Source organism: Hibiscus syriacus, unplaced genomic scaffold (genome assembly GCF_006381635.1).
Source record: "Hibiscus syriacus cultivar Baekdansim isolate YM2019G1 unplaced genomic scaffold, ASM638163v2 tig00110776_pilon, whole genome shotgun sequence".
NCBI lineage: Eukaryota > Viridiplantae > Streptophyta > Magnoliopsida > Malvales > Malvaceae > Hibiscus > Hibiscus syriacus.
In genome coordinates, this window is record NW_024062857.1 from 129,935 (window position 1) to 156,870 (window position 26,936).

The 26,936-nt window shown below is 34.9% G+C and overlaps 3 protein-coding genes and 1 pseudogene across 3 annotated transcripts; 2 read left to right on the forward strand and 2 right to left on the reverse strand.

The window, feature by feature from the left end:
* Positions 1–3,991: 3,991 nt before the first annotated feature.
* On the reverse strand, positions 3,992–11,418 carry LOC120139808 (serine decarboxylase-like). Its single transcript, XM_039154936.1, has 5 exons — positions 11,106–11,418; positions 5,605–5,836; positions 5,323–5,516; positions 5,073–5,209; positions 3,992–4,644 (listed from the first exon to the last, which is right to left on the reverse strand). The coding sequence occupies exons 1-5, from the start codon at positions 11,416–11,418 to the stop codon at positions 4,081–4,083; spliced, it is 1,440 nt and encodes a 479-aa protein (XP_039010867.1). The 3' UTR covers positions 3,992–4,080.
* Positions 11,419–15,169: 3,751 nt separating this feature from the next.
* LOC120139831 (L-type lectin-domain containing receptor kinase S.6-like) lies at positions 15,170–17,287 on the forward strand. Its single transcript, XM_039154954.1, has one exon. The coding sequence runs from the start codon at positions 15,260–15,262 to the stop codon at positions 17,285–17,287; it is 2,028 nt and encodes a 675-aa protein (XP_039010885.1). The 5' UTR covers positions 15,170–15,259.
* A 1,954-nt stretch (positions 17,288–19,241) lies between these two features.
* Positions 19,242–20,078, reverse strand: LOC120139812 (annotated as a pseudogene).
* A 2,237-nt stretch (positions 20,079–22,315) lies between these two features.
* LOC120139832 (polypyrimidine tract-binding protein homolog 1-like) lies at positions 22,316–25,576 on the forward strand. Its single transcript, XM_039154955.1, has 6 exons — positions 22,316–22,342; positions 22,983–23,318; positions 24,031–24,240; positions 24,929–24,991; positions 25,083–25,156; positions 25,324–25,576. The coding sequence occupies exons 1-6, from the start codon at positions 22,316–22,318 to the stop codon at positions 25,574–25,576; spliced, it is 963 nt and encodes a 320-aa protein (XP_039010886.1).
* The last annotated feature ends 1,360 nt before the right edge of the window (positions 25,577–26,936 follow it).

The window sequence follows — 26,936 nt, forward strand, 5'->3', positions numbered from 1 at the left end:
GTAAGCTTTTATTGATATTTCCATGGAGTCTCACATATAGAATGGGCAAACTAAGTTGAAACTTGTGATGATGCCTGCTTTTGTGGTGTAAACATCGGTAGTGTAACTGATAACTCCGTAAAAGGCCACATTTTGGGACCTTTTAACTTAAGTTATTGAATGTCTAAAGGCTCATTTAGGACCATGTAGAGGCATTTAGTTGCATGTGGTGGATTTCGGTTTGCCGTGGCATTTTATTTTTACAGCGGTGTTGCTTTATGAGAAAGGTATTTGTCTGATGATGTGCAGGTATTGAGAGCAAGGAAAAGAGGAAAGAAAATGCTGTGACATAAGGAGATTGATGAGCAAAATGAATTTGTCAAGTTCAACCGGCATTTCGAAAGTGCTTAAAGTATAAGAAGATATTTTTGAAGCCAACTGTATCCAACTGTCCGAGAGCTCTGCCCGAGAAATCCACCTCGAAGATCCGCCTGGAGGGACCGGTACTGCAACTGCCGGTTCTGCTGATGATGCCGCCTGACCCTACAGATCTTGTCTGTCTTTGGGCGCCTGCAACAGGATTATGCCTGTCACTCATGCCAGCTACCCAGGCTGTATCATCACCTGTCTTGCCTGACTCCCAAGCAAGTTAACCATAGTTTGGGAAAGTCAACTTTTAGTTCAAGGGTTAATTTTCCCCTTTAAATAGAGGATGAAGCCACAATGTTAGAGACTTTAGTTCCACCCAGATTTGAGCTTAAAAAGTTAGAGAGAGAATGTCTCATCTTTCTCCGTCAATCCTACTTGTCGTGACATTTCTCCTTGACAAGCCTGAGGGAGTGGCGTTCTGAGCGTCTGAGAGAAGCCAGTCCGCTGGGAGTAGCTCTTGGTGGCCGAGGGAAGCATTGAGCAGTGCACGTCGAAGGCTTTCTCTCCTCTCCTTAGTTCTTTGTTTTCATATTTTGTTATTGGGTTGTAAGGAACGAATGAAACTTGCTTTGTGTTTGTTTATTTCGAACCCCACCATGAACTAATCCTATTTGGTGGGAGTTCGCTTGGATGTTTAAGTTTTATTTCAATGAATGGTTGTTTTTATATATTTTAATATGTTTTGTTTATGAAACTTAAATGCTTTAAGGTTGTAGGAGCTACGAGAATAGCCTTTCCTTGGAAGATGCTTAGGGTTCGAGAGAATGCCTCGGCAAAATATCATTAGTCTTCGAGAGAAACTAGGGAGGAACTATATAAAAAAGGGGTTCTAGGTAGTAACTAGGCCTAATCCACCTTAGAGATAAGGATATAATTTTATTCGACTAAAAGGAGTAAAGCATAACCGATAGGTTAGATGTTAATGCTGCCTCAAAAAGGTATTGCCGAGACATATCATGTTATCTGGACTAATAGGATCACTGCAGGGGTTTACGCCAATCGATTTTGTCAGGGCATATTTAATCTGTCGAGTCCCTTATTAGAGATAGCATAGGACACCTTAGTAGACTCTGTCGAGCAGGCTAAGCATAGAAGAAATACCATTCAAAGAAATAGACTTAGATTTTCTTAGTGACTCCTACCACTCATTCCCATAGCTGCTTGTCGTGTGAGAAAGCTAAAGTCCTATATATTAAATCCAGTAGTTGCATTTTATTTTGCCTTGACATTTCTAATTGTTTGTATTTATCACAATTGAATTTGCCATGACATTTTCATCCACTTTGCCGCGACATATCCATTTGCTACCATACCACCATTCCATTTCCACAACATCCATCTCATTTTGCCACAGCATTATCATTTGTACATACTATCACTAACTTTACTTTGAACTTTACTTAGGTGACAAAGTAAAGTGCCTTGACAAACCTATTTGATTTCCCCAATTCCCTGTGGAGACGATACTCTACTTATCACTTTATTACTTGTTCGATTGTGTATACTTGCTCGATTGTGTATACTTGCACACATATCCGCACTCATTTTATAGTACCCACAAGAGCGGACAGTGACAATTACAGTCTCTGCTTCTTGTTGATTTGCCTTTTGTGAAATGGTATTGTGGCTTCTAGAACTCTTTTGTTATTTATTACTTATTATCATATACCATTGCATAAAACATGCTTCTCTTTAGATATATATATATATATATATCATGATAACATTCAGGTTTGTGTTTTTGTTCAATTTATTGTTTAAACTCTCTTGTCTAAGGCTGTTAAGTGTGTTTGGACTTTGGTTTTTCTTAGATGTTCCTCCATTATATAAAATGGAGGTGCTGTTTATGAATTTACATGCCAGTCATGTTCAAATATTAGGGTACGTTAGATTGCTACTCATATGAATATCTAGTAAATTTGATTTTAAGGGTCTTTTGTCCCCATACATTATGCCCGACTCTCGAGCTTTCCCTTTGTCTAAAATGTTCTTTGATGTGTAGCTTCTGCATGCTTGCCAAATCTTCTCTGTGGTTGTGTATGTTTTTTTTTTTAATTCGAGTTCCTACATTTTCCGGTGTCTGATACGTATGTCTTTAGACTCTTGAGAGACGGACTGTGCATGGAATGGATTTCTTGATACTATGATGGCAATCTCCTTGGAATCCATTTTCATTCTGATATTAGGCAGTGGGGAAGGCAATTAGTTGTGTGTTGTTTTCTTCTTGTTGAATAAAAAAGAGTTAAAATTATTATTATATCAATTAAAAATAAATTAAATCAATAATTTTTTAATCAATTATCTGGTGGTGATTTAATTGATCTAATTATTATTGTAATTGATAAAAAATATTTAATAATCAAAATAAAATTAATCTCATAATTTAGTGATTAAGCTAATAGTTTACCTTTTCTATGACTAGCATTATTTTTATAGTTATCTCATATTATTATGAGTTGTTTGTTTTTGTTATTATTTATTAAATATATATATTGTGAGTGTAAATATCGGTACTTGATATTCTTAAGACTTCTGAATGAGCTTGGGAACCCTAAGTACGTGTAAATGTCAATAATACCTTTGTTGGTAAAAACGATCAAAATACCCTCATCCACTAAAATGCCATAATACCTTTACATGTGGAAACGATTGTAGTTGTACTGTAGGGGTGTGCAAATTCGGGTACCCGAAACTTCCGGATCGACGATTTCTCGACCCGTGTCCCGACCCAGATATTACGGGTACCCGGTAATCGGGTACCCGAATTTTGCGGGTACTCGGTAATCGGGTACCCGATACCCGGTTTTTAATTTTTTATTTTCAAATTATTAATTTAAAAAAATATATACACAAATTTAAATATTCGAAACTTCGAATTACATACTCTAATATCCGAACATAAAATTTAAAAGTTCGAAATACAAAATATAATAATCCATAATATAAATAATTCATTATATTTTATATAATTATATATAAAAAAATAAAAAAATAAAAACTAACCGGGTACTCGGGTAACCGGGTACCCGGAAAAACTAGATTTTGTGACCCGGGCCCGACCTGGGAAATGTCGGGCCGGGTACCCGACCCGGCCGGGTAATTTTTTTTAGAGAATTACCCGGTTTTTTTAGATCCTGGTCGGCAGGTCGACGGGTCGGGTTAACCGGGTCGGGTAATTTTGCACACCCCTATTGTACTGTCCTTAAGCGAGGAAAAATACATAAATACCCTTATGAGTGAAAATGACTAAAAAGACCTTATAAATGGAAACAGTTAAAATATCAAAATTTTATTGGGCTAGATGTGTTACTCTCTCATTAGGCTAAATGTTAACTAAATTCTAAAAGACTCAATTTTTACTAGATTTTCGGATAATCCATATTCGATCCAGTTATTCATTTTCTTTCTAAAATATCTAATCTGAATTATTCAAAAAATGAAAAAAACAAATTAAAAGTCTGAAATTTTGGATTAGACCAATGAATCAGATATTTTTTTCACACCTCTAATAGATATACGTATACGCCTTGCAGATTAAGGTTGTCAAAGTGTTGTAATGAACCATGTAATAGGAGAAATTCTCAATCTAATCCCTATTCCATTAAAATCAAATGTCAAGCTGAAGAAAAACACAGGAATAATTCCAAAACCACGACGAATCATCATTTTTTTTTACTTGTGCAGAGCACAGCAGCAGTTCTCTTTGCCTATCTCTGCGGCAATACAAGGAGGCTGAACATGCCCTTGATACCAAGTTGACCGTTTTCCAACTAATTCATTAAAGAAGAAATCCAGCTTCTCGATGGTCACATTAGGCATCACCACCACATGTGCTATGTTCCCTTCACAAGCAAGCTGCCACCTACGAACAAACTCCTCATCCCGGGGCCGCTCAAATACAACAGTACTGCTGAGTTCATTTAGCATAGCACTGATCCCAGCCCCATGTAGTCGGTCCTTCAAGTAGTGAGCATTTCTGAGGCACTTCTGCACTTCTTTTTGAAATCCTTTATAACCTTTTCTGTTGAGAGTATACCAGAGGAAAATAGGAGCATGACCATTCCGACTTCCCATGATCGTAGCATCCCTTGATGCAAGGTATTCAACATTGCTTGAGAGCACATTGATGTGCTCCATCCTTGTGATCTGGACACCACATGGCATCGGACATCCCACAAACTTATGGCCAGAAACACTCACACTTCCAATGGGCTTCTTGAAACTAACCTTTGGAGCCTGTACACCGCCAAAAATGCTATCAAGCTTAAGGGTAATGAAACACAGAAGATAGGGTGAAGGTAACTTAGTAAGAGAAGAGTTGGAGAAGTAAAACTATATGAATTTTCACGTACTCATCATCTACTTGCTGACACAGATGTCTTAGTATTTGACAAACTAGAAAAATTTAGACAATCATAAACAGTAACATAGGACTCTCATGGTACTTTACCTCATCTATTTAGACCAATCCTGATGCATGCTATAAAGTCAAATCCAGAATAAACTCTTACATTTTTACATTATACAACTTGCTATAACAGAATTATGAATCGTACGAACAAACACAGTATGCTCACGCCTCAAATGTGATCACAGAGCTTTGCTATCTTCCCTCAAAAATAGAACCTAACATTCAATTAGAAGTTATACATGTGAGACTTTACCCTCTTGACAAAAGGCATCATGAGTCCAAACAAAGCTCCATCACAATGAATGTAGAACCTATCATGTGAAAATCCACATTCTTCAAGGGTTTGAATGACATGATCAAGGTCATCTACTGCTCCTTTGACAGTTGTTCCTACAGTAAACATCATTAACCAAGTTACGTATCTCATTTGAACCAAAAGGATGATTTTTTATTGGCATGAACCTGTGACAGTGAGAGGATAAATATGAGAGATAGAGAGAGACCTATGTTAACGTTGAGTATAGCTGGTTTGTCCTTGTTAGCAAGCAACTTAACTCTGAGGTCAGTGCAATCAATCTCACCAGAGACCAGAGTATCAACCTTCACGCACTCCATTCGATACATTCGTGCTGCTTTAAAGACAGAGTAATGCGACTCTCGTGACGCGTACAAAATCCCATCTGGAAACACTTCCCTCCTGCAAAATCCAATCATGAGCGGTTCTTCTTATCAATTAAAACAAGAGTGCCTTGAATGAACATACACGTCATAAAAAAAATACTAACCCAACTAAAATTCCATGAAGATTGCCTTCTGTGCCACAATTTGTAATGTAACCCCAGTAGTTATTCTGCTCTATTTCCCATAAACGGGCAAACCAGTCTAGCACACCAACTTCAAATTGCCTTGAGTGAACTCCATAGTTACTTTCAATAAATGGATCTCCAAGATTGTTGATTGAGAAATGTTGTAACTGGGCTAGTGCACCATAATCGAAGTCCAGATTATAAGGATAGCCTGAAAAGTAGCACTCGATTAATAGAACATAAATTTCAAGGTTCAATCGGAAGTATATCGGAGCATTAATTTTAAGCAAAAGTCACCAAAACAAAAAAGACATACGATATGGCTAAAGACAAAAGCCAAATCTGCATATCGCTTCAAAACCAAATATAATCTTCGAAAAACTTAGCTTTAAAAGCACGAATAAAGTTTAGAACAATGGTAGGAACTCTGTTGTTTGTTGCTCCAATTGAATAGAGGGCCAAAGAAAGGGTGATCAAAAAGATCAAGGTCAGAGAGAGCTTCTTGGAAGTCTCTCATGTCAGAAGAAGAAAGAGGTCCAATAAGGTCATAGTCAGAACTTTCTTTTGAGTGAAGAATTATGTTGAAATCTCCTCCAATTATCCATGGTGAACGGCCTGCAGAAGCTTCGAGGTCTCGTAGTTGCTGCCACAGGAGTCTTCTTGCGATACCATCATTGCTTCCATAAACTGCAGTGATGACGAGTTGATCATTCTGGTATAATCCCTTAATTGTCATGCACTGGTCTGAAGATTGAATAACCGAGAAGTCCAAGCTTTTCTCCAGAGGATCCATATCCTACCATTTAAGGCATAGTCGTAGTTGGTAAATGCATTCCAGTCAGAAAATTTGCTTCCAAGGATAGCTACAGACTTTTCTTCTTTTACTCTTGTCTCCAAAAAACAAAACACATCCACTTTATTTTGGCAAGCACTTCTAATTATTTTCTCTTGCTTTTGAGGACTGTTTAGTCCTCTTACATTCCAAAAAGCTAGGATCATTGTGAGGGAGTACCTTTTCCCCTCCACCACCGACTTCAACCCGCTTTGGTTTTTCAAGTATTTCTCTCTTTTTCGACTTAAGTTCCTTAACTATGGCAGCCACTCCTTGCGAAGATGCACGTGGTTTTCGTTGGACATCCATTGGAGCAGGAGGAATTTCCTCCTAATCATTGAGAACTTGGAACCTGTTTGTGGATCCAGTTATGTCCACTTTTGGTTTTTCTATGGCAGGCCTCCGTCGTCCTCTTTTAGGGACATTTGAGGAAAGATCACAGTTGTTCGAGCTTGGGTATGTACAGTTATTCTCCAAAACAGAAAGGTCTTAATGAACCTCTTTTTGTTCTTTATTTTCCTGTACTTGAACATCAACGTTTACTGGAATTTTTTTTCCACCAGTAACAGGCTTATCTTACTGTTCTTCATTTTGTTCATTAATACCATTGGCATGTTCATCAGCTGCAGTACTGGTTTCTTTGATTTCCTCCAAGGAGGAGCCTTCTTTCTCTTGCAACAACTCGATACCTCCGACTGAGGGAGTTGTCTCACCTGCTTTAGAGAAATTCTCTTTTTTCCTCCAAATTTGAGTTTTTGCAGTAACATGATTTTTAGACTGTATGCAGCCTTTTTCATTGTGGCCGAAGAGTTTACAGTGATTACATCGAACTGGCATCCAAGGGACTTCAACCATGATTGAGACCTTTGCCCCATCTTTTAGTTCCACTTCAACGTATTTAGGAATAGGGTCAATTGCTCCTATTTCAATGCAGAGCTTAGCATATTGAAGATGAGTTTTCGCTGCAGTTACTGAATCCATAGTGAGTGGAATTCCTATTGCACTACCTATGTAACTAAGGCCTGAACGAGAGTACAACTCTAGGGGAATATTATGTAAATGGACCCATATAGGCAAGCTTGAAAGATCAAAATTCAGTTTTTGAAGGTTCGGCTCCCATTTCCTTAAGATAATCGGCTTGTTCAAGACATGCCAAGGGCCATTTTCAAGGACCCAGTCACGAGCAGTAGAAGAGGGGAACGAGAAAACATATAAGTTATTTCCAGCAATGCTTACCTGGATTTGTGCACCCTCCATAGCTTTCCTCCACAGGCTGTTTACAATTCTGTGCATTGAAGCAAAACTCGGGGCAGGACCAAGGAATTGGCCGACCAGAGAAAGATTCCACTCCTTGATTCCAGCTTCTAGCACTTCTTGAGGGGGATGAACCGTTTTTGCTCCATCGCTAACCCTAGGTGGGTGAAATTCCAAATCTTGGCCTTCAGAACACCGAAATAGCTTTCTCCATTCCATAGGTTTTTCGTGCATTGTGTAAAGGAGAATATTTGAGCTTTCAGAACGAAGGAAGAGCACCGAAAGAAGACAGAAGGCACCGGAGAACACGGCGGAGAACCCAGGTTCCGTTAGCCCTGCTAACGTGCACCCAGTTTCTTAAAGAAGCTCTGACATCTCTGATCACTATTTTGCTCAAGTATGGCTCAATAAAGAAGCTCAAGTTGATCGACCAAAACCGTTTAAAAATTTTCAATTATTGGACTCAACACCCTAGCTTTATGGAAGTGGTTAAACAGTCCTGGTTTAGACCAGTTCATGGGCACCCAATGCATATACTTTTCACCAAGTTAAAGAGACTAAAAATCAGCCTTAAAAATTTAAATCAGAATTGGTACAATGACCTTCCTGCAAGGGTTAAACGGAAGAAATCTGATTCAGAGCAGCAACAACTTAAAAATTTAAAAGGAGAGGGTGGCATTCAACAGGAACTATTCCTTCAAAACGAGCTAAAAACTCTAGAGGAAGCCGAAGCTTTGTTCTACAGACAAAAAGCAAGAGTTCAGTGGATGCAAGAGGGAGATAAATGCACCAGATATTTTCATTCTTCAGTTGCTCTTAAAAACAAAAAATACTATTCGCATCCTCATAGATGAATCTGGAAATAGATTGGAAACCTATGATCAAATGTCTGCAGAGGTGATAAAATTCTTCACAAACTCGATTGGCACTGCTGATCCTGCAGTAAAGGACACAAATCCTAACATGTTGAAGGATTTAATCCAGTTTTCCTTGCCTGCTGAAAAGGCTGATGCCCCTGTGCAAGATGTTACCAAGGAGGAAATCAAAGAGGCTTTCTTCAGTCAAGGGAATGAAAAAGTTCCAGGACCTGATGGGTATTCACCATTCTTTTTCAAAAAATCATGGTCTATTATTGAGAAAGATGTTGTTGCAGCCATATCACAATTCTTTCAAGATTCCTATCTCTTCCCTGCTTTCAATGCTACTATAATTGCATTGGTTCCAAAGATTCCTAACCCTAGCAAGGTAAAGGACTTTAGGCCAATTTCTTGTTGCTCAGTGATCTATAAAGCCATTACAAAGATTATTGTTAGAAGACTAACTACTCTGTTGCCTGATTTGGTTACACTTAACCAAACTGCTTTTGTTAAAGGAAGAAGCATCATTGACAACACACTACTTGCTCAAGAACTAGGCAGAGGCTATAATAGAAAGAACTTATCTCCTAGATGCTCTCTGAAAGTTGACCTCCACAAAGCCTTTGATTCTATTAATTGGAACTTCATCTCTGCTATTTTAAAGGCCATTGGACTTCCAAGGATTTTTTTCAATTGGATTGAATTATGTTTCTCTACAGCAAGCTATTCTATTTCATTCAATGGGAGCTTGTCTGGTTTCTTTAAGGGTGCCAAAGGCCTAAGGCAAGGAGACCCCCTTTCTCCATTACTCTTTGTCCTATCCATGAATATCCTTTCCAGACTTCTTAACTTGGCAGCCTCAAGAGGTATGTTCGGCTATCACCCTAAATGCAAAAGGATAGGTCTAACTCACCTATCCTTTGCTGACGATCTTCTTATCTTTTGCAAAGGAACTGTGGAATCTGTTATTGGAGTCACTAGTGTCCTAGATTTATTCTATGACATGTCAGGCCTCAAACTTAATGCCTCCAAAAGTGAGTTTTTTGTTGTTGCTATGCCTACTGCTGCAATTGAAAATATTAAAAAAATCACATGCTTTAATCTTGGCTCTCTGCCTGTAAGATATTTAGGCATCCCACTTCTCCCTAGGAAAATTTCAGAAAAAGACTGTGTGACCCTCATAGATAACATCAAATCCAGATTACTCCACTGGACCACTAAAAATCTTACCTACGCAGGAAGATTGGAACTAATTAAATCTGTGTTGTCCAGTGTAGACAACTTTTCCTGCCAAATTCTGTTTTGAAGAAGATTGAGCAACTTTGCTCTCGGTTTTTCTGGAAAGGAACTGACAAAGCTGCTACGGGAGCTCGAGTGAGCTGGAAAAATATATGTTTCTTGAAATCCGAAGGAGGGCTCGGGGTCAAGGATATGAAATCCTGGAACAAAGCATGCATGATCTCGTTAATTAAAAACATCCTCGCAGGAGATGGGTCTCTATGGGTAGCTTGGCTCAAAAACTATGTTCTTAAGGAGAAAGATTTCTGGTCTGTGGGAATTAGCTCCACTACTAGCTGGAGTTTCAAGAAACTTTTGAAACTCAGACCTGAGGCTCACCAGATTCTGACTTCAGGTACTACAAAAGTTACTAAAATCTGGTATTCAATTAGGGAGAAGAAGGCTAAAGTCTCTTGGCAGAAACTATTATGGTTTCCCCTGCACATCCCTAAGCACAGTGTGATAGCTTGGATGTCTTTCCTTGATAAGCTTTCAACAAAGGATAGACTACAACGAATGAGGCTCATCAACGAAAGCACATGTGCTCTCTGCAATTCAGAACCGGAAACGAGTGAACATTTATTTCTAAAATGCCATACTGCTGTTACCACTTGGAAAGCTGTCTTCTCATTTTCTGGTTTACATTTTCCAGCTTGTTCATGGGAAGCATTTATAGCATGGGCAAGTTCTACATGGAAAGGCAAATCATTGCTTACAATGATTATGAAGATAGCTCTCAATGCTCTCATTTACACACTATGGGAAGAGAGAAACAGAAGGGTGTTTCAAAGCAGAACAAGGTCTGCAGAAGAAATTCTGAAGACTATTAAAGATGCTGTAGGATTAAAACTAAGGGATAGGAATATTAACAGAGTAGATAGAGTTAATATTAATTTATGCAACCATTGGGGCTTAGCTGTTCACTGATTCATTTAGTATGAAGTTTGTTTTTTTTATTCGAACACTGATGTATATGTGCAGTTCTGCTTTAGATAATAAAATCATATTTATCCAAAAAAAAAGTTTAGAACAATACGAAATATTACATTAAATCGATGACACGTTTCTGCTATTTAGTTCCCCTAATTATTAGTTTTGCTTAGCTCCCTGTTTCTAGTTGGAAAAGATCTTAAAAGTTATAATCCGCAATTATTAACAAAAGCATTGTTTAACTCACTATTTATTCAAGCGATAAAAAAATATTAACAAATTAAACAAAAAAATGAACATAATCGCAGTAAATATGAAATACACGGTACCTAAATGGTTCTTTGTCCGCTCCATGAGGCTTCTGCGATATCGAGCCAAAACTGCAGCCATTTGAGCTTCCTTGTCACCGGTCTGCTCATCATTAACTTCAGGCTCAGTGATGGAGTGGCACGTAGCGTGCACGTTCCTTCCCAACACAATCTCCCTGCTCGTCTCCGACGGCTTCTCCACGCCATGCTCCGAAAGAACAGAAGGCAACGGCTCCACTTCAATGGCCGTAGGATCGAAGTAACCGTTCCAGATCTCTTCCTTGCCATTCACGTTAGGCGACGCAGCAGACTTGATCTCGGCGCCCTCAGCCATGAAAATGCAAATCCAAAAAACAACGTGAAATATGAGGGTAAAATTGAAAGTAGAATGATTGGGAAGCTTTTCGATTTGACTATGGATCTGAAGAAGATGAGAATGAGATTGAATTTATAGGCGCCAGGGGCAGGCATCGTCCATTGGCCATTGCCATATTGATTTTTTTCTTTGAAAGCAACTATTTAACAGAAAAGGAAAGGAGAATTTGTTTCGTATTCTGGAAAATTTATATACATTGATTTGATGATAATAAATGGTGGTGTTGGTGCCACGTGCAGTTTTAGAGATATTATTCTTATTGTTGTTGTTTATATTTTAGAGGAAATAACTTCAGTGATCAAAAATTTCAGATAATATACGATTTTGACTAATATTTTTTGGATTTACGAAAATGACCAACAAAATCATAATGCGATCTCTAATTCGCATTGCGATCTCCACTATCGCAAATTCGCGTTGCGATAGTTGAAAATCGTGTTGCGATTTTCCATTTCGCGTTGCGATAGTCTACAGTTGTCGTTGCGATTTTCTAAATTAGTTGCGAAAATTAGTTGTGATAGTTAAAAAAAAGATTTTGTTTCTTAAGAATTTTCTCTAAAAAGATAGTATCCGCGCGTACGTGTCGAAGACACGTATTACCACGACCACGACCCGAGACGAGAAGACGGCAGCGCGCGAGAGTCTCCCTTGTTCTCTTCCACTCAACAAGGAAGTGTGAAATTCAAGCCTTAAATACCATTCCCAATATTGTTTCCAATACTATGTGGGATTGAGCATTACCAACACCATAGAATCTTAGTTCCCGACCACCACTTTACTAATCAAAGATACCGAAATATGAAGGGACTGTTAAACTGCATACATAAGTATATGTTGAGTGGAAGCATAAAACATAGAGAATATTAATTTGTTCAACCAATAGGGTGGTTACAATCAATACATAGAGAATATTGCATGTTGGCACAATTTTGATTGAATGGAAAACAAAACGGTCCATATTGTCAATGGCAGCGACATGCTGATAACTTTACAATAATTGATGTATTATTGATTCATATGTAATTTGGGGAGGTGATAGAATGAGACGTCTAGATATTGTCAATTGTAACTTCACTTTATAATTGATACGTTTCAACTTTGGATGCATTATTTTAAAATTTTGTAAACTAAAGGTACATTCATCTCCACCCTAATTTGATTTTCACTAATTATTTCTAACGCTTACTAATTGTTCAAAGAAAGTATTTAAGCATAAAACATTTTGTAATCCATTTCCTTTTTTTTTTTACAAAAATTACTCTATTTAAAATGACTATTAATTTTAAGTTGTGTCAGGAAAACTCTATATTATTATTATAAACATTTTAATTGCTCTATATTTAAAATGACTATCAAACGGTTTTGATATGTGGTCGGGAACTAAGATTCTATGGTGTTGGTAATACTCAATCTCACATAGAATTGGAAATACTATTGGGAATGGTATTTAAGGTTTGAATTTCCCACTTTCTTGTTGAGTGGAATAGAACAAGGGAGACTCTCGCGCGCCGCCGCCGCCGCCATCGCAACGAATTTGTAAACTATCGCAACAACAACTGTAGACTATCGCAACGAATTTGGAAAATCGCAACGACAACTGTAGACTATCGCAACGCGAAATGGAAAATCGCAACGCGAAATGGAAAATCGCAACGCGAAATGGAAAATCGCAACGCGAAATGGAAAATCGCAATGCGAAATGCAACGCGAATTTGCGATAGTGGAGATCGCAATGCGAATTAGAGATCGCATTGCGATTTTGTTCGTCATTTTCGTAAATCCAAAAAAAGTTGATCAAAATCGTATATTATCTGGGATTTTTGGTCACTGAGGTTATTTTCTCTATATTTTATTGCATATTTCATTTTTTTAATTTTTTAAAATTTTGATATTTTGATTGATTAAAGATGACTTTTATTATTATCTTGTTAATATGTTATGCTTTGGACTTTTAGATGAATTTGGATACGTGATTTACGTTCGAAGATAATATTTTTATAACACTCGATTCTGATTCATGATTATCGGTGGTCTTCAGTAATATGATCTCCTACTGTGGTTTGTTTGTTGATACAATTATATCTATTCTTATATTCATTTTGTTCGATTTTAAATAAAATTTTAATATTTTCCTTGTATGATTCTTATAAAATCTTAAGTATCTAGTTTTATATTAATGATTATAGAAAATGTTCTAATTAAGTACTCACTTTATACTTATGATTGTAAACTGCGGTTTTAATTTTAAATTACTCTTTTTTAATGAAAATGTTTTTAGTTTTCATTATTTTGGTTTTTACTTTTTAGGGTTCAATAATATACAAAGGGCCAAATCGATAGCTTTCATTTGTGTTGGAAATCAGCGTTGAGTCACTAAGAATTTGATGTGCACAAGTTTGTTTGTTTTTAATTAACAACTAATTATTATAGAGATGAAATAAATCTTATAAATAAAATTGAAAGTTTAAATTATAGCGTTTGTAAATAAAATAAATTATTTTAAAAAATTATTTCTGTAATTGATTTCTACAAAATTCGATTCAAAATAATTAATTAATAAATTAGATACTGATTATCAAACCAAAAATAAATTTGTCTTTATTAATTTCTTAAACCATATCTTCCTTCTCCTTCACTAATGTAGTATACCCACAATTTTTACCCAGATACAAAGGGACAAAACACTGGCGCATGCAAATGGGTTCGGCCTTAACCTTAATCTTAGTGGTATAAATAAACTGAGTTTGATCGAATAAGGTATTGTTTGTATTCGTTTGTTTGTTTTTAAAGTTATTTATGTTCGGTTTGTGTTCATTTAAATTTTTAATATCGTGTTCATTTATTTATTTTTGAAAGTATTTGTTTATATTTTCGTGAACATGTTTGTTTAATGTTCGTGAACATGTTCGCTTATATATTCGCGAATATATTCATTTAACGTTTGCGAACATGTTCATTTATTATGTATTCAGAAATTAAACAAAATCAACTAGTGCTAAAGAAAAATGGTAAAATCATGTCACCAGTGTTTAAACTCCTTAAACTTCACAGTTGAAACTTTAAATTTCATCATGTGTTCAATTTAGTTCGTACATTCACCGATACTTAATATATATATATATATATATATATATATATATATATAAAGTAATTGAATTTTTTCATGAACATAAACAAATTTAGTACACCTCTATTCGTGATTGTTCATTTATTAAATGAATATAAAAATTATCCAAACGCCCAAGACACTAAATAAACCTATGTAAAAGCTAATGTTAAATGAATGTGGGATATTTTGTATTATCCAAACAGATAACTCTATCAATTAGTTATAATATTAAAATTCGAATAATTGATCTTATTTAAAATCTCTAACATCTTATCTAATTAAACTAAATAATAATATTATCACCTTATTTGAACCATGGTTTCAATAAGACATTCCATGAAATTCCACCTCATCAAAAACGAAATCGTTGTGATCATATCAAAATCCCTAATTAAGAGGTCAATACAATTGTTAGCAATGTGGTGCATGTATATTGGAAGAGCTGCCTCCGGCCCCGAGTTTGAATCTATCTTGAGTCTTGACTCTCTAACTTGGACTCGACTGGCTATCATTCTAGTTGATAAGCACAAAATTCATCAACAACTTCAAGATGACAGATGAAACGAGGGAGAATATCTCTTTCTGCTTCAACTTCATTCCAAGATCTTCATTCTAAAACCTCTGTTCCTCACAAAGAACTATCAGTCAAGAACATCATCATCTCTTCTTCACACTTCCACGACGTAGACAATGCAACTCCCTCGTCTACTTCTCTTTTTCTTCTTTACTTTCCCTTCAATTTCATCCTCTCTATTGCCACAAAGCAATATCACCCTCTACGGCGACGCCTTCTTCAGAAACAATGGCTTTAGTCTCACTCAAGAAACCACCTGCCTCCCACCTTCTTCCCCTTCCGACATCGGAAGAGCACTCTACGTCTACCCCGTTCGTTTTCTTGATCCCAAAAGCAAAGCTACCGCATCTTTCTCTTGCCGTTTCTCTTTTTCCATCATCCCTAATCCCATATGTCCTTTCGGCGATGGCTTCGTTTTCATGATCACCTCCAATGCTGGTTCTGTCAGCTTCTCCAATGGCCACATGGGACTTCCACAGTTTGACTTAGGCTCTCAAGATTCTTTCTTTGCTGTGGAGTTTGATACAAGTTTTAATCCTTCAGTTGGTGACATCAATGGTAATCACATTGGGGTCGATGTTAACTCGATTGTTTCGATCATTTCAATCGATGTTACGCCGAAAGGGGTTGATCTTAAAAGTGGGAAAAAGATAACAGCCTGGATTGAGTATAAAGATTCAGCCAAGTTGATTCTGATATGGGTTAGTTATTCATCGATTAAGCCTCCAAAACCTGTTCTTGTTGCCCAACTTGACCTTTCCAACCAATTCAAAGAATATATGCATGTAGGCTTCTCTGCTTCTAACGGACAAGGTTCTGCAATGCACATTATTGAACATTGGCGGTTCAAAACATTCAGCAGTTACCGGCCTGGGGTCGATCCGATCAATGGTAATTGCTCGACGTGCTCTCGCAACAATTCACTCGAAAATCGCCCTCATAAAAGAAGTCTGCAGGTAGGGAAAAAGGCTGTTGTATTGGGATGCTTAGTTGCATCAGTTGCTTTCGTAACAGCAGTTCCATTTTGTTTCTTTGCGGTGAGGAAGAAGAGGGGTTTGGCAAAAGGAATCAAGAGTGCAATTCCTAGAGTTCAAACGAACAATGTACCAACAAGATGGTCACTTGCAGAGATAAAATCAGCTACAATGGGGTTTCATAAGAGCCGAATCATCGGCAAAGGTGGTTCAGCAGTTGTTTATAAAGGTTATGTTCCGTCGGCTGGAACCGTCGCGGTGAAGCGGTTCGATCAGTTCAACGGAAAAGCATTCACTCGTAATCTTTTCAACACAGAGTTTGCCATTATGGCCGGTTGGCTAAACCACTGTAACTTGGTTCAGCTTCAAGGATGGTGTTGTGAGGAATCTGAGTTGGTCTTGGTCTATGAGTACTTGTCCAATGGAAGCCTCTACCAACACATTCACAAAACCTCAGTTTCATCAACAACTACCCTTTCATGGAGCTTAAGATTAAAGATAGTTCTCGGGGTTGCTTCTGCTCTTTCATTTTTACATGAAGAATGTGAAAGACAGATAATACATAGAGATGTGAAAACTTGCAACATCATGCTTGATGACGAGTTCAATGCCAAGCTCGGAGATTTCGGTTTAGCCGAAGTGTACGAACATTGTTGCGCTTCAAGAGATGCTACGATACCAGCCGGGACGATAGGATATCTGGCACCCGAGTACGTTTATACCGGTGTTCCGACTGTGAAAACCGACGTGTACAGCTTCGGAGTGGTTGTCCTTGAGGTGGCTACGGGAAAGAGGCCCGTGGATGAGAATGGAACCGTGTTGGTTGACTGGATTTGGGACCTGTGGGTGAAAAGGAAACTGATTGAGGGTGCTGATTCAGGAATGTTGTGCAGGTACAATGTTTTAGAGATGGAGAGGATGCTGATGGTGGGACTTTATTGTGTGCACCCCAACCCTGAGAACAGACCAACAGTGAAGGAAGCTGCTAGGATTCTCACAGCTGAAGCGGCACCTCCGGTTTTGCCATCGACAAGACCGACCATAACTCTCCGGTCTCATGTGTTTGCAGACTGTGGAGATACTTTGAGCCTGGGTGGAGATAACAATCCTAATGATGATGATGCAGGGTGGTTGACACCGTGTAGCCATTTTAGCAAGAGCCGAGTTTGAAAGAACATGAAATACATTGTGCCTTGTATAAGAAATACAGTATGAAACTCCCCATTTTGACACAATTTTTATGGTCAAGTTTCTTTTCTCCCGCTCCCTCTAAGGTCTAGTAATCATATTTTTCAAATTTAACTCTAAAATTATTTATTTAAAATAAATATTCAGTTAAGGAAAACTGTTTTATTAATTTATTTTTAGTAATACATTTGAAATAATTAATTCACATGTTAATTATGGGGCAATTTATTAATCATATTCGGCTAATTAAGAAAAATGTTTTAAAAAATTATTTAAAATTTTATATTAATTTTAAATGCTGTACTTACAGGTTTGGTTGGCACACTCACATGTTGATTTAAATATTCACTTAGAACTTTCAAAAGAAAATATTCACTTGGAAGATTTATTTATTTAATGGTGTATTTAAACTTTGAAGCACATGATCCATATATTTACTTAAATATTAATTTAGTATCCATATTTAACTTGTTTGATAAAAATTTATTTTAGATTTTAGATAATATATTTAACATTAGTGGCCGTACAGTAAGTCGTGAGTCAACGTTAACTACTCGCTATAAATTTAATTTACGATGAATAGAATTAATAAATAATTATTAGATAAAAATATTTTATCTAAATTAATCTTAATGAAATGATTTTTAAGAAAAACGTTGAAAATTAGTACTTAAAATTTGAGAATCAGAATTAATCTTTTATCAATTTAACGGAATGAGAGATTAGGTCCTTTAAATAAAATTATAAATTGGTTAATAAATATGATTTGGTCTTTTATAAATCAAGTCCATGATCAATTAGTCGAATATTTGATATAATTGACATATCATAGAGTAGGTCCATAGCACTTGTGCACTGATTTTTTTTAATAAATTTCAATCTTTGGTAAGACTAAGGGATGTTGTATATTTACATTTCAGTCTTGGAGACTATTGTACGTTATTTAGTGATGAGACAAAATTTTAAATATTCATATATAGCTAATGTCCCCTCTGGTGACACATTTTTACGACTGAACTATAGAATGTAAAGCATGTTATTTGATAATACATGCATGCCATCTTTGCTTGAAGAACTTTTATATGCCTCTAGGTTGAAATTCCATGTAGACATGATGTATTGAAATTTTGAATTATGTTGTATAAGTAAAATAGTTTATATAACTTTGTAAGTGCGATCATGCTTGTTATGTGTTTTGATGTTTGAAGTATGGAAATGGTAAGTGGTTACATATGATAATTTGATCATGATGGGTAAGAATGTGAAATAAGATATTGGATAATGCATATGAATCCATATAGGAATAAATCAATTGCATTATATGTAGATATATGTCCTTGTTATGATTGATCATGGTTGATATGCCTTAGTTTTAGTTCATGGCATTATATAAATGAATTAGATGAGTATTGATGTGAGCATATCTATGCCAGCAAAGGAAGTTGATTCGGAGGTCTTACCAACAGGACCTATCACACGTTCTAAGACAAAGCAAAAGTTTTCTCAAATTGAATATTTTTCTTAACTTTCCGCAACAATTTATTTTAACTTTCAAATTATATTTTCAATCACTATCATGTTCAAAATATATATATTACCGACAATAATAATATCGAAACAACACGATAATTCAAATACTAATTTCTATAATTTGTAAATAAAATACCTAATTAATTGGGTAATAAAATAACAAATTTGCTTTTACTAGTCCCTTAATTACATCATGTGCCAATGTACAATGTTTGTTTATAATTTTAATTACATATTTTTCTTTGATTTCAAAGTAATTTTTGAAGCAGCAAAATAAATTAATAATAAAAGACAACAAATAATAAATAAATCACAAGCTGCCATCAGATGGCCCACTAAATTAAATTTTGGAAAGAAAAAAAAGGGCTATTTTAGTAGTATCCAACTTGCTAACCTACCAAAACAACATTAATTAAATTTCCACTTTAATACTCCACCATCATCATCAGTTCAAGTTGCAGCAAATTGCAGTCCACATACGAACATCTCCTCTGGTGTTTACAAATTCATGTAAATCAAACTGAAAAGAATTCCAATTCCTAAAGGTTGAACAAATTGTTGAAAAGGTCTATGGATGGAGTAGTAGGAGATGGAATCAAATAATTTGGTGGAATATTAAAGCTTGAAGGACTATGCATGAACCTACTCAAATCATTGAAGAAACCGATTGAGTTTGGATCAGACGGCGGTGAGAAGAAGGTCGGTGATATTGGATGCAGTGAACTTGGCTCTGGAGATAATATTCCTGGAAACCAATTTGCTCTTTCAACCCCAGGATTCATCTCTATCATCTCTATGCCTTGTACAAGCTCTAAGTTTTCTTCGTTAATTTGTTGCTTTATTCTTCCTTCTGGGGATTTTGTCTTCTCTATTGCAGCGAATCTTGCTGCTGGAGAGATTACAGTGCTGGTTTGATCACTGGATAGTGATGTCGTGCCCGTAAGGCGTTGAACTAGGTTCATGAACTCGCTAGGGCTTGTGTGGATCACTTTTGGCGATACGGTGTAGATGATTACCGGTGGTCGTATTTGTGACGGTGGTTGTTGCTGCGATGGTTGCGGTGCCAACGGTGGTTTCCTGATCTTGTGCGAATCTTACGGACCTTCAAAGGCGTGGGGCGAGGGCCTTGAAGTTCTTTCTTAAGTGATCCACTCTTAGATAAATCCCAATCAGATGAATTCATACTAAATTTTGAATAAGAATATGAGAATAAAGATGAATAAGGGGATGAAGAGTAAGAAGAAGACAAGTGGTATATAAAGACAGCAAGTCGATGAATATTAAAAGAGAAATTTAATGCAGAAGAAAACGAGTAAACTTTGGCTACTTACAAAGCGATTATTTAGTGGGGAAATGGATGTTTGAAGTTGTCTCGTTGCCAAGTCAGAGAGAGCAGTGATGATGCAGCTTCTGCATGCAAGTTTATTGATCAATTATGATACATATATAATCTGATTTTAATTTAATAATATAGATTTAAAAAAAAATTCATTTATATAATGAACGTAAAATGATATTACATTTATAATAATTGTAATGATCAACAAAAACTAATCAGATCAAAATTATAAATATATAATTATATTAAATTAAAATTTATATACTACATTTCATATTTAATATATATAATTTTAATACTTATATCTAAAAGAATAAATAATTCTTCTATTATTCATGAAAAGAAAATAAACAAATACTATCATTAATCTTTAAAACAAATGATTAAAAGTTATCGGTTGATACATATTTTCTTCGTGATTAAAAGGTTGAATACTCATTAACTTTTCTCCTTTGCCTAGGTAGGAGTTGTTAAAAATAAATAATGATCGTATGTGGAAGTCAACGTTAACAAGAAACTTTTGATTGAATATTTCATACGGAACTCGTTAAAGAAAATAATTAATACTATGTTTTCAGTTTTCTCATATACTATTCATTTTGTTTTGCTTTAATAATTAGGGTCCATTTGGTTGGGGGAAACATTTTACTGAAGGTTATTGCATTGTTTGCATGTCCTTAGTCAAAGTTTGCGCCTAAACCTATTTTAGAAATAGCAATTGAGTATGAAATAAACATATTCACTAAAACAATAATAGTATTATTTATTTGTACAAGTTCTATTAAACCACACTTATCTCTCAAATTTTTTATTAAAAGGTTAATAAGGTACGAACGATAACTGGTCATAGTGGAATAAGACCAAAATCCTTAAATTAAGTTAGGGATTTGAATTTTAAAGATTGCGAATGAAACAAACTGGATTAAAAAGATCGCTTCATAATATGGTTCAAACTAAAACATTATCTATAATATATGAAATAAATCCTACAAATGATCCAACTTCAAAAGAGTATGGAGAAACCTGTTGTAGCGAAATTGCTCGGGCGGAAAATTAGATTTAGTAATTTGGTCTAAAAAAATTCAGCTTTATGGAAGGAATCATGAATACCAATAATGGATATAGACAAGATTACTGCCTAATTAAGTTTTCTTTTGAAAGATGATTATACGAATGTCAATACTAATCGTCTTTCGGCCCTTTTTGGGCTCATTCTCTACCCTACGAATGTCAATACTATCGAACTAAATTTTATACTTTACACAAGCAGTCAGATAAGTTGGTTATAGAATTCTTTGCAAGAACGATGTTACATACCGAATCAAAAGTTAGAACTTTCTTTGAATTATTCATGTCATCAATATGGGGTCAAAATTTAATTTTGGGGACTTAATTGATTTAAAACTAAAATTTAAGGATTAAAGTGAATAAATCAAAACTTAATTGGAAGATTTTGAGGATTCTTTGGACTATTATGAATGAGAGTAAAACTTTTGGGATTATTTTATAAAATATAATAAAATGTAATGATTTACCAGACAATTAACCCAATATTTTGGGGGGTATATATACCAATTTTCTTCTTAAAAACTCTTTTTCCTTTTTTTACTTTTCGGGTTCCAAATGCACCAACTCGTCTGGCCTAGACCAAGACCTGCATGCCATGTTAGGCCTACTATCTCTAGATCAGTCTGGGTCGATGCCTAAACCTTATGATGGCCACACCTATGCCTGCATCAAAGGCTTATAGCAATATTCTCAATCATGTCTCAAGCCTTCTCTCACCCAAAACTTTTAACCTAATCTATAATCAAACCCGATTTTACTTATCGGCTTGAATTAACCCGTTAATCCACCTAATTCATTCATTGTTGTTCCCTGATCGTTAATCATTGATTTTAAATTTAATAGTTGACTATAAAAATTTAATTTAATTTATTTTAATAAGATCTGTATTCTTCCATTACTAACTCATATAATCATTTCTAGCTTTCTAAAGGATCTAACTGCACTAAAACTAATCAATAGGGATAGAAAAATGGTCACGTTTTGTAATTCATAAAATCCACAATACCAAAAAATTCATGTGTCCCTTAGGCGCTATCCTACTTTGTATGATAAATTTTTTAGTTTGTGATAACATGTTGGAGAATGAAAGAAGGAGAGCGGTTTGATTGAATGTGTAATTGTACTATTTTGGCTAATTGTGATGTTATCTCTTCCGTTAAATATTAATGGTTGGTGGTTTGATTGAATGTATTTAAATAATTAGATGACTTAATTGATAAAATTTTAAAAATAATGATCAAAATAAAAAGAGACAATAATTAGGTAGTCATTGGTATAGTTTACCTTTCTTTTTATTATTTTATGCGTATAAGAAACAGAGACGTGTCGGGCAAAATCAAACAAATGTTGTCAGCATGTTATCACCTTAATCAATCAACTTTCCATTTTTTTCTTTTTTTAATTATTTTATTTTATACCCTTTAGGTCTGTTTAGTTTAGGGTATATTTATTTCCTGAGAGGAATATTGTTTTCCTAGATGAATATATCTATGTTTGGATAGGTTGTATTACCAAGTGCCGGGAAAAATTAATACCAACAGGAAATTTTTTTACTGCATTCCCGGGAATGTCTATCCCTCATCTCCCTTAGGTATTTACTCATTCCCGTCCCCGTTGTCTAAAATAGCCTTCTCCCCCCCTTTCGTTCCGCTAAAATCTTATTCTTCTTCTTCGATTTAGCTTAGATATTTGCTTTTGATGTTCATATTTTAGTTTTTACATATTTCTTGGTTATGAAAGAACACAAAAAAAGAACCCAGAGTGGTGCACCGCTTAACCTTCACTTTTGTGCTTCTTGGTGTGAGGCTTCAAAACAAATGGACAAAGTCTTTTCTCATCTCTCCATTGATTTTCTCAACGCTCACTTCCATAGGGTTCCTCTTCGAATTTCCTCTTCAAAGCAAATGGACAAAGTCTTCGGGCTTCGTGATCGAGTTTTGGTTTTTGGTCGAAATTCCGTTATACCCATGGGAGTGTTTGGAAGAGGAACTCGTCAAGCTCTGTAAACCCTTTGGGAAGATCGTTAACACTAAGTGCAATGTCGGCGCCAATCGGAACCAAGCTTTTGTTGAATTTGTAAGCTTCTAAATCCTTCCATTTTTTTTGAAGTTCTTTGTTTATAGTTTATGGATTGCTTTGTGTTAGCGAAAAATAATGTTCAATTTGTGTTATGTAGGGCAATCAATTGTTGATTGTCTACTCTTTTGGGAATTTGATTTTCTAGTGTAAATTTCAATGTGTTCCTTCAATTTGTCGAAGTATGAGTTCTTTTTGTGAGATTTGTTTTCTTTGCATACGTTTATTTTTTAGCTGATTTTTTAATGTTTTGATGTGTAAATTTGATGGTTAATTGCATAATTGCAAAGTGTTATTATTATTATTTTTAATTTGGTGGTGAATTGGGATGGGGGAACTGATGCTTTTCACATTTGAAAGTGTAAAAGAAATGTTATTATGTGACCTGAGTTAGAGCAGTTTTGTCAGCAGTTGTGTGTGAGTTTATTCTTATTTGAAATCAGACACATATACAGCCTTGTAATCATATTAGAATCTTCAAGAAAAGAATGTGTAAACATTGATGTGTTACTTCACCGCTAATCGGGTTGGATTTTGAATTTTCTTGGATGATGGTTTATTTTGATTTGTCTGGGGTTAACTTATCATTTGGGTTCTATTCTTCTTCTTCTAGGTTGAATATCGATGGGTTAATTTCATGCAGTGAAATTTAGAGAATATTTGCAGGTTGATTAGTTAGTTTTTATGTTAATTATGTTACTTTTATTTTCAGGTAGACTTAAATCAGGCTATTTCGATGGTTTCATATTATGCTTCATCAATAGAGCCAGCACATGTTCGTGGAAAAAATGTATATATTCAATATTCAAACAGACATGAAATTGTCAACAACAAGAGTCCTGAAGATACCCCAGGAAATGTTTTGCTAGTTACCATTGAAGGTGTGGAAGCTAATGATGTGACCATTGAGACGATTCACTTGGTAAGTGCTTATTACTGGCATGCATTTCTCAACTAAATGCCTTCAATTGTTACAGATTCTCTATTCTATTTCTGCTTTAAGAATTGGCTCTCTAGAATTTTTAAAGCCTCTTTTTGCTTCAGGTGCTCTAGATTAAGGAAGGAGCATATTTGTATGACTAAATGGAGACATCTTGAATTTCTATGTCTAGACTCTAGAAGTGGCCTAATTTAGTTCGTCAAAATCTTGTGAACTGCCATGTATGAAGTATCACTTCTATTTTCGTGTGTTATTTCTTCTACGACTGATGATAGATTCTTAATTTTCTTAAATCCTGTATTTTAAGGAATATGCTTTTTAATAGGAGAGCACAAGACCGTTTCTTATAGATTTGAAATGAGTTAAACTGTTACCTTTGTTGGAGATGGCAGTTTTTTTTATCGAAATCAGTTGAATCACAGATGGTTATGCCCCTTATTTATATTCCTTTGTTGGAGATAGTTTGGAAATATTATCATGTACGTCATACTTCTTTCTAAGGTCTATCTTGAGCCATGTATGCACAGGTGTCATTCTGCACTTATTTCTTGTCCATTTGGATTTGTTAACAAAGACTTTTACATTATACCCATCTTTGTGACTGTTTCTAATGTTTTTTTCTTATTTGTATTTGTGATATGTACCTGTTTCTGATTTAATTTTGTTCCAGGTATTTTCTGCATTTGGTTTTGTTCACAAAATTGCTACATTTGAAAAGGCTGCGGGATTCCAGGTGAGATGGAAAAAGTGCATTTAGATTTTTGGATCTGTGGTGATTTCATTTTTTTCAATATGATGTTCATATTTATTACAATTGTTGGCAGGCATTAATCCAATTCACTGATACTGAAACTGCTTCTTCAGCGAGGAATGCCTTGGATGGTAGAAGTATTCCCAGGCATGTACTTCTTCCTTGCATCTTCTTCCTCATTCCACACCAACACATTCATTTTTCTCATTTCTCTAGCGTCATCTAATTCTCTTCATATTGATTATAAATGTATGGTTTGAGAATTGTAAAAAATATTGGTTGCATGTTAATGTTCTTTTTATGATGTTGTTTAGGTACTTGCTTCCAGATCATGTTACTTCTTGTCACCTGCGAATCTCGTATTCTGCACACATTGATCTGAATATCAAGTTTCAGTCTCATCGGAGCATGTACAAGTGGATCCATGAAAACCAAGTTGTTTTCTCATTGAAATTCACTGTTTTGGTCATGTTTATTCATGAAATTTCAAGTAATGTGATTGCTAAGCTATTATTGTGGCATCTGATACATTGTTCATCACTTTCTGTTGGTCAAAATGAACGATAACATCTAGAGAGTCGGCTATATTATAATATTCTTTAATCAATAAAGTTTGAAAGCTTTTGTTTCTCTTTGTTATGTAATTCAAATCAACTGGAAACTCATATTTGCTTGATCTGTTATTTCTGTTAATTAGGATGCTGCTGTATTTGAGCCCACAATTCTTTTCTCATTTTGTATATTCATTTGCAATAGTATCACTTTGTTACCCTCATATGCTTTCTATCTTGGCCAAATTGCAATAATTATTTGACATTGGTGATTTAATTTTATACTGGAGATTTAATTTTATACTGGTGAAATAATAAGTTTTGTCACTTATTATACCGGTGATTTAATTTTATTGTTGTCAAAGATAATAAATTAGTTCTGATTAGTCCTTAGTTTATTGTTGAGAAAGAGATTACTGGAACACAATTATTTTTAGTAATTATGCTTATAAATATGTTTTTTATTATTATAATAGCGATCATACCAATCAAAGCAAATATTTTAGGTTATCTAATAAGGATAATCCACAGCTAGAGAAAGAAAAAGTAAATTATTAGCTTTAAATAATTTTTAAGTAAAATAATATTTTTAACCAATCAAACAGGGCCTTTAGGTTATATAATAACAATTAAAATGATTAATTAATTGTATTTTTTCAAATAAAAATTTAATTGATCTATAAATTTTCAAATATGAAATATTTTTGTTTAATACTGGTTTATAATTAGATGTAACGTGAAACAATATATTTAAACAACTGTACTCGGTAATAATGTGCCAGAACTAAGATTGACGAATTTGGAAGTACTTCATTTGAAAGACAATTTCTTCAACAGTAGCAATATATCATCTTTTGGTAGACTTCCAAAAATAAAGCCTTTGTCTTTTGAATACTATGAATTGAACAGACCGACACATATAGTTAAATGTTGATGTAAAATTTTAATATATTTTTACATAAATTATATAAAATTTAATATTAATTAAAATTAAAATAATACATGATATATTTAAATATTCAAGTAATATATTATCAACAGATAAAAAGTTTTATATAAATAATTTTTATTTAAATATTTAGAATTTCACTTGTTAAAAATATAGAACAAGGACAATTTGGTAAAATATACATTCCAGTAATATTTTATTCCTTCAACCAAACACTGTAATCTTACATTCCTGCCAAACCAACCAAACACAGTAATGTAACATTCCCAGTAATCCTATTCCCTGGTAATCTTTTATTCCCACTGGTAAGCTTACATTCCGTTAACCAAACGCACCCTTACTTAACCATCATGATTCATATCGGAATACTTCGCCTCTTATCATTTGCTTATAGATTTAATAACGTAAAAGTAAATGTCTAAATTAT

What these genes read in the sequence shown, in the direction of transcription:
- LOC120139808 (XM_039154936.1), bottom strand. Translation starts at nt 11,418, where the DNA reads ATGGCTGAGGGCGCCGAGATCAAGTCTGCTGCGTCGCCTAACGTGAAT. An exon ending in CTTCATGGAATTTTAGTTGG is followed by an intron (nt 5,517 to 5,604) that starts GTTAGTATTTTT and finishes TGGATTTTGCAG; the next exon opens with GAGGGAAGTGTTTCCAGATG. An exon ending in TATACTCAACGTTAACATAG is followed by an intron (nt 5,210 to 5,322) that starts GTCTCTCTCTAT and finishes TGTTTACTGTAG; the next exon opens with GAACAACTGTCAAAGGAGCA.
- LOC120139831 (XM_039154954.1), top strand. Translation starts at nt 15,260, where the DNA reads ATGCAACTCCCTCGTCTACTTCTCTTTTTCTTCTTTACTTTCCCTTCA.
- LOC120139832 (XM_039154955.1), top strand. Translation starts at nt 22,316, where the DNA reads ATGTTGGAGAATGAAAGAAGGAGAGCG. An exon ending in ACCAAGCTTTTGTTGAATTT is followed by an intron (nt 23,319 to 24,030) that starts GTAAGCTTCTAA and finishes TTTTATTTTCAG; the next exon opens with GTAGACTTAAATCAGGCTAT. An exon ending in GATGGTAGAAGTATTCCCAG is followed by an intron (nt 25,157 to 25,323) that starts GCATGTACTTCT and finishes GATGTTGTTTAG; the next exon opens with GTACTTGCTTCCAGATCATG.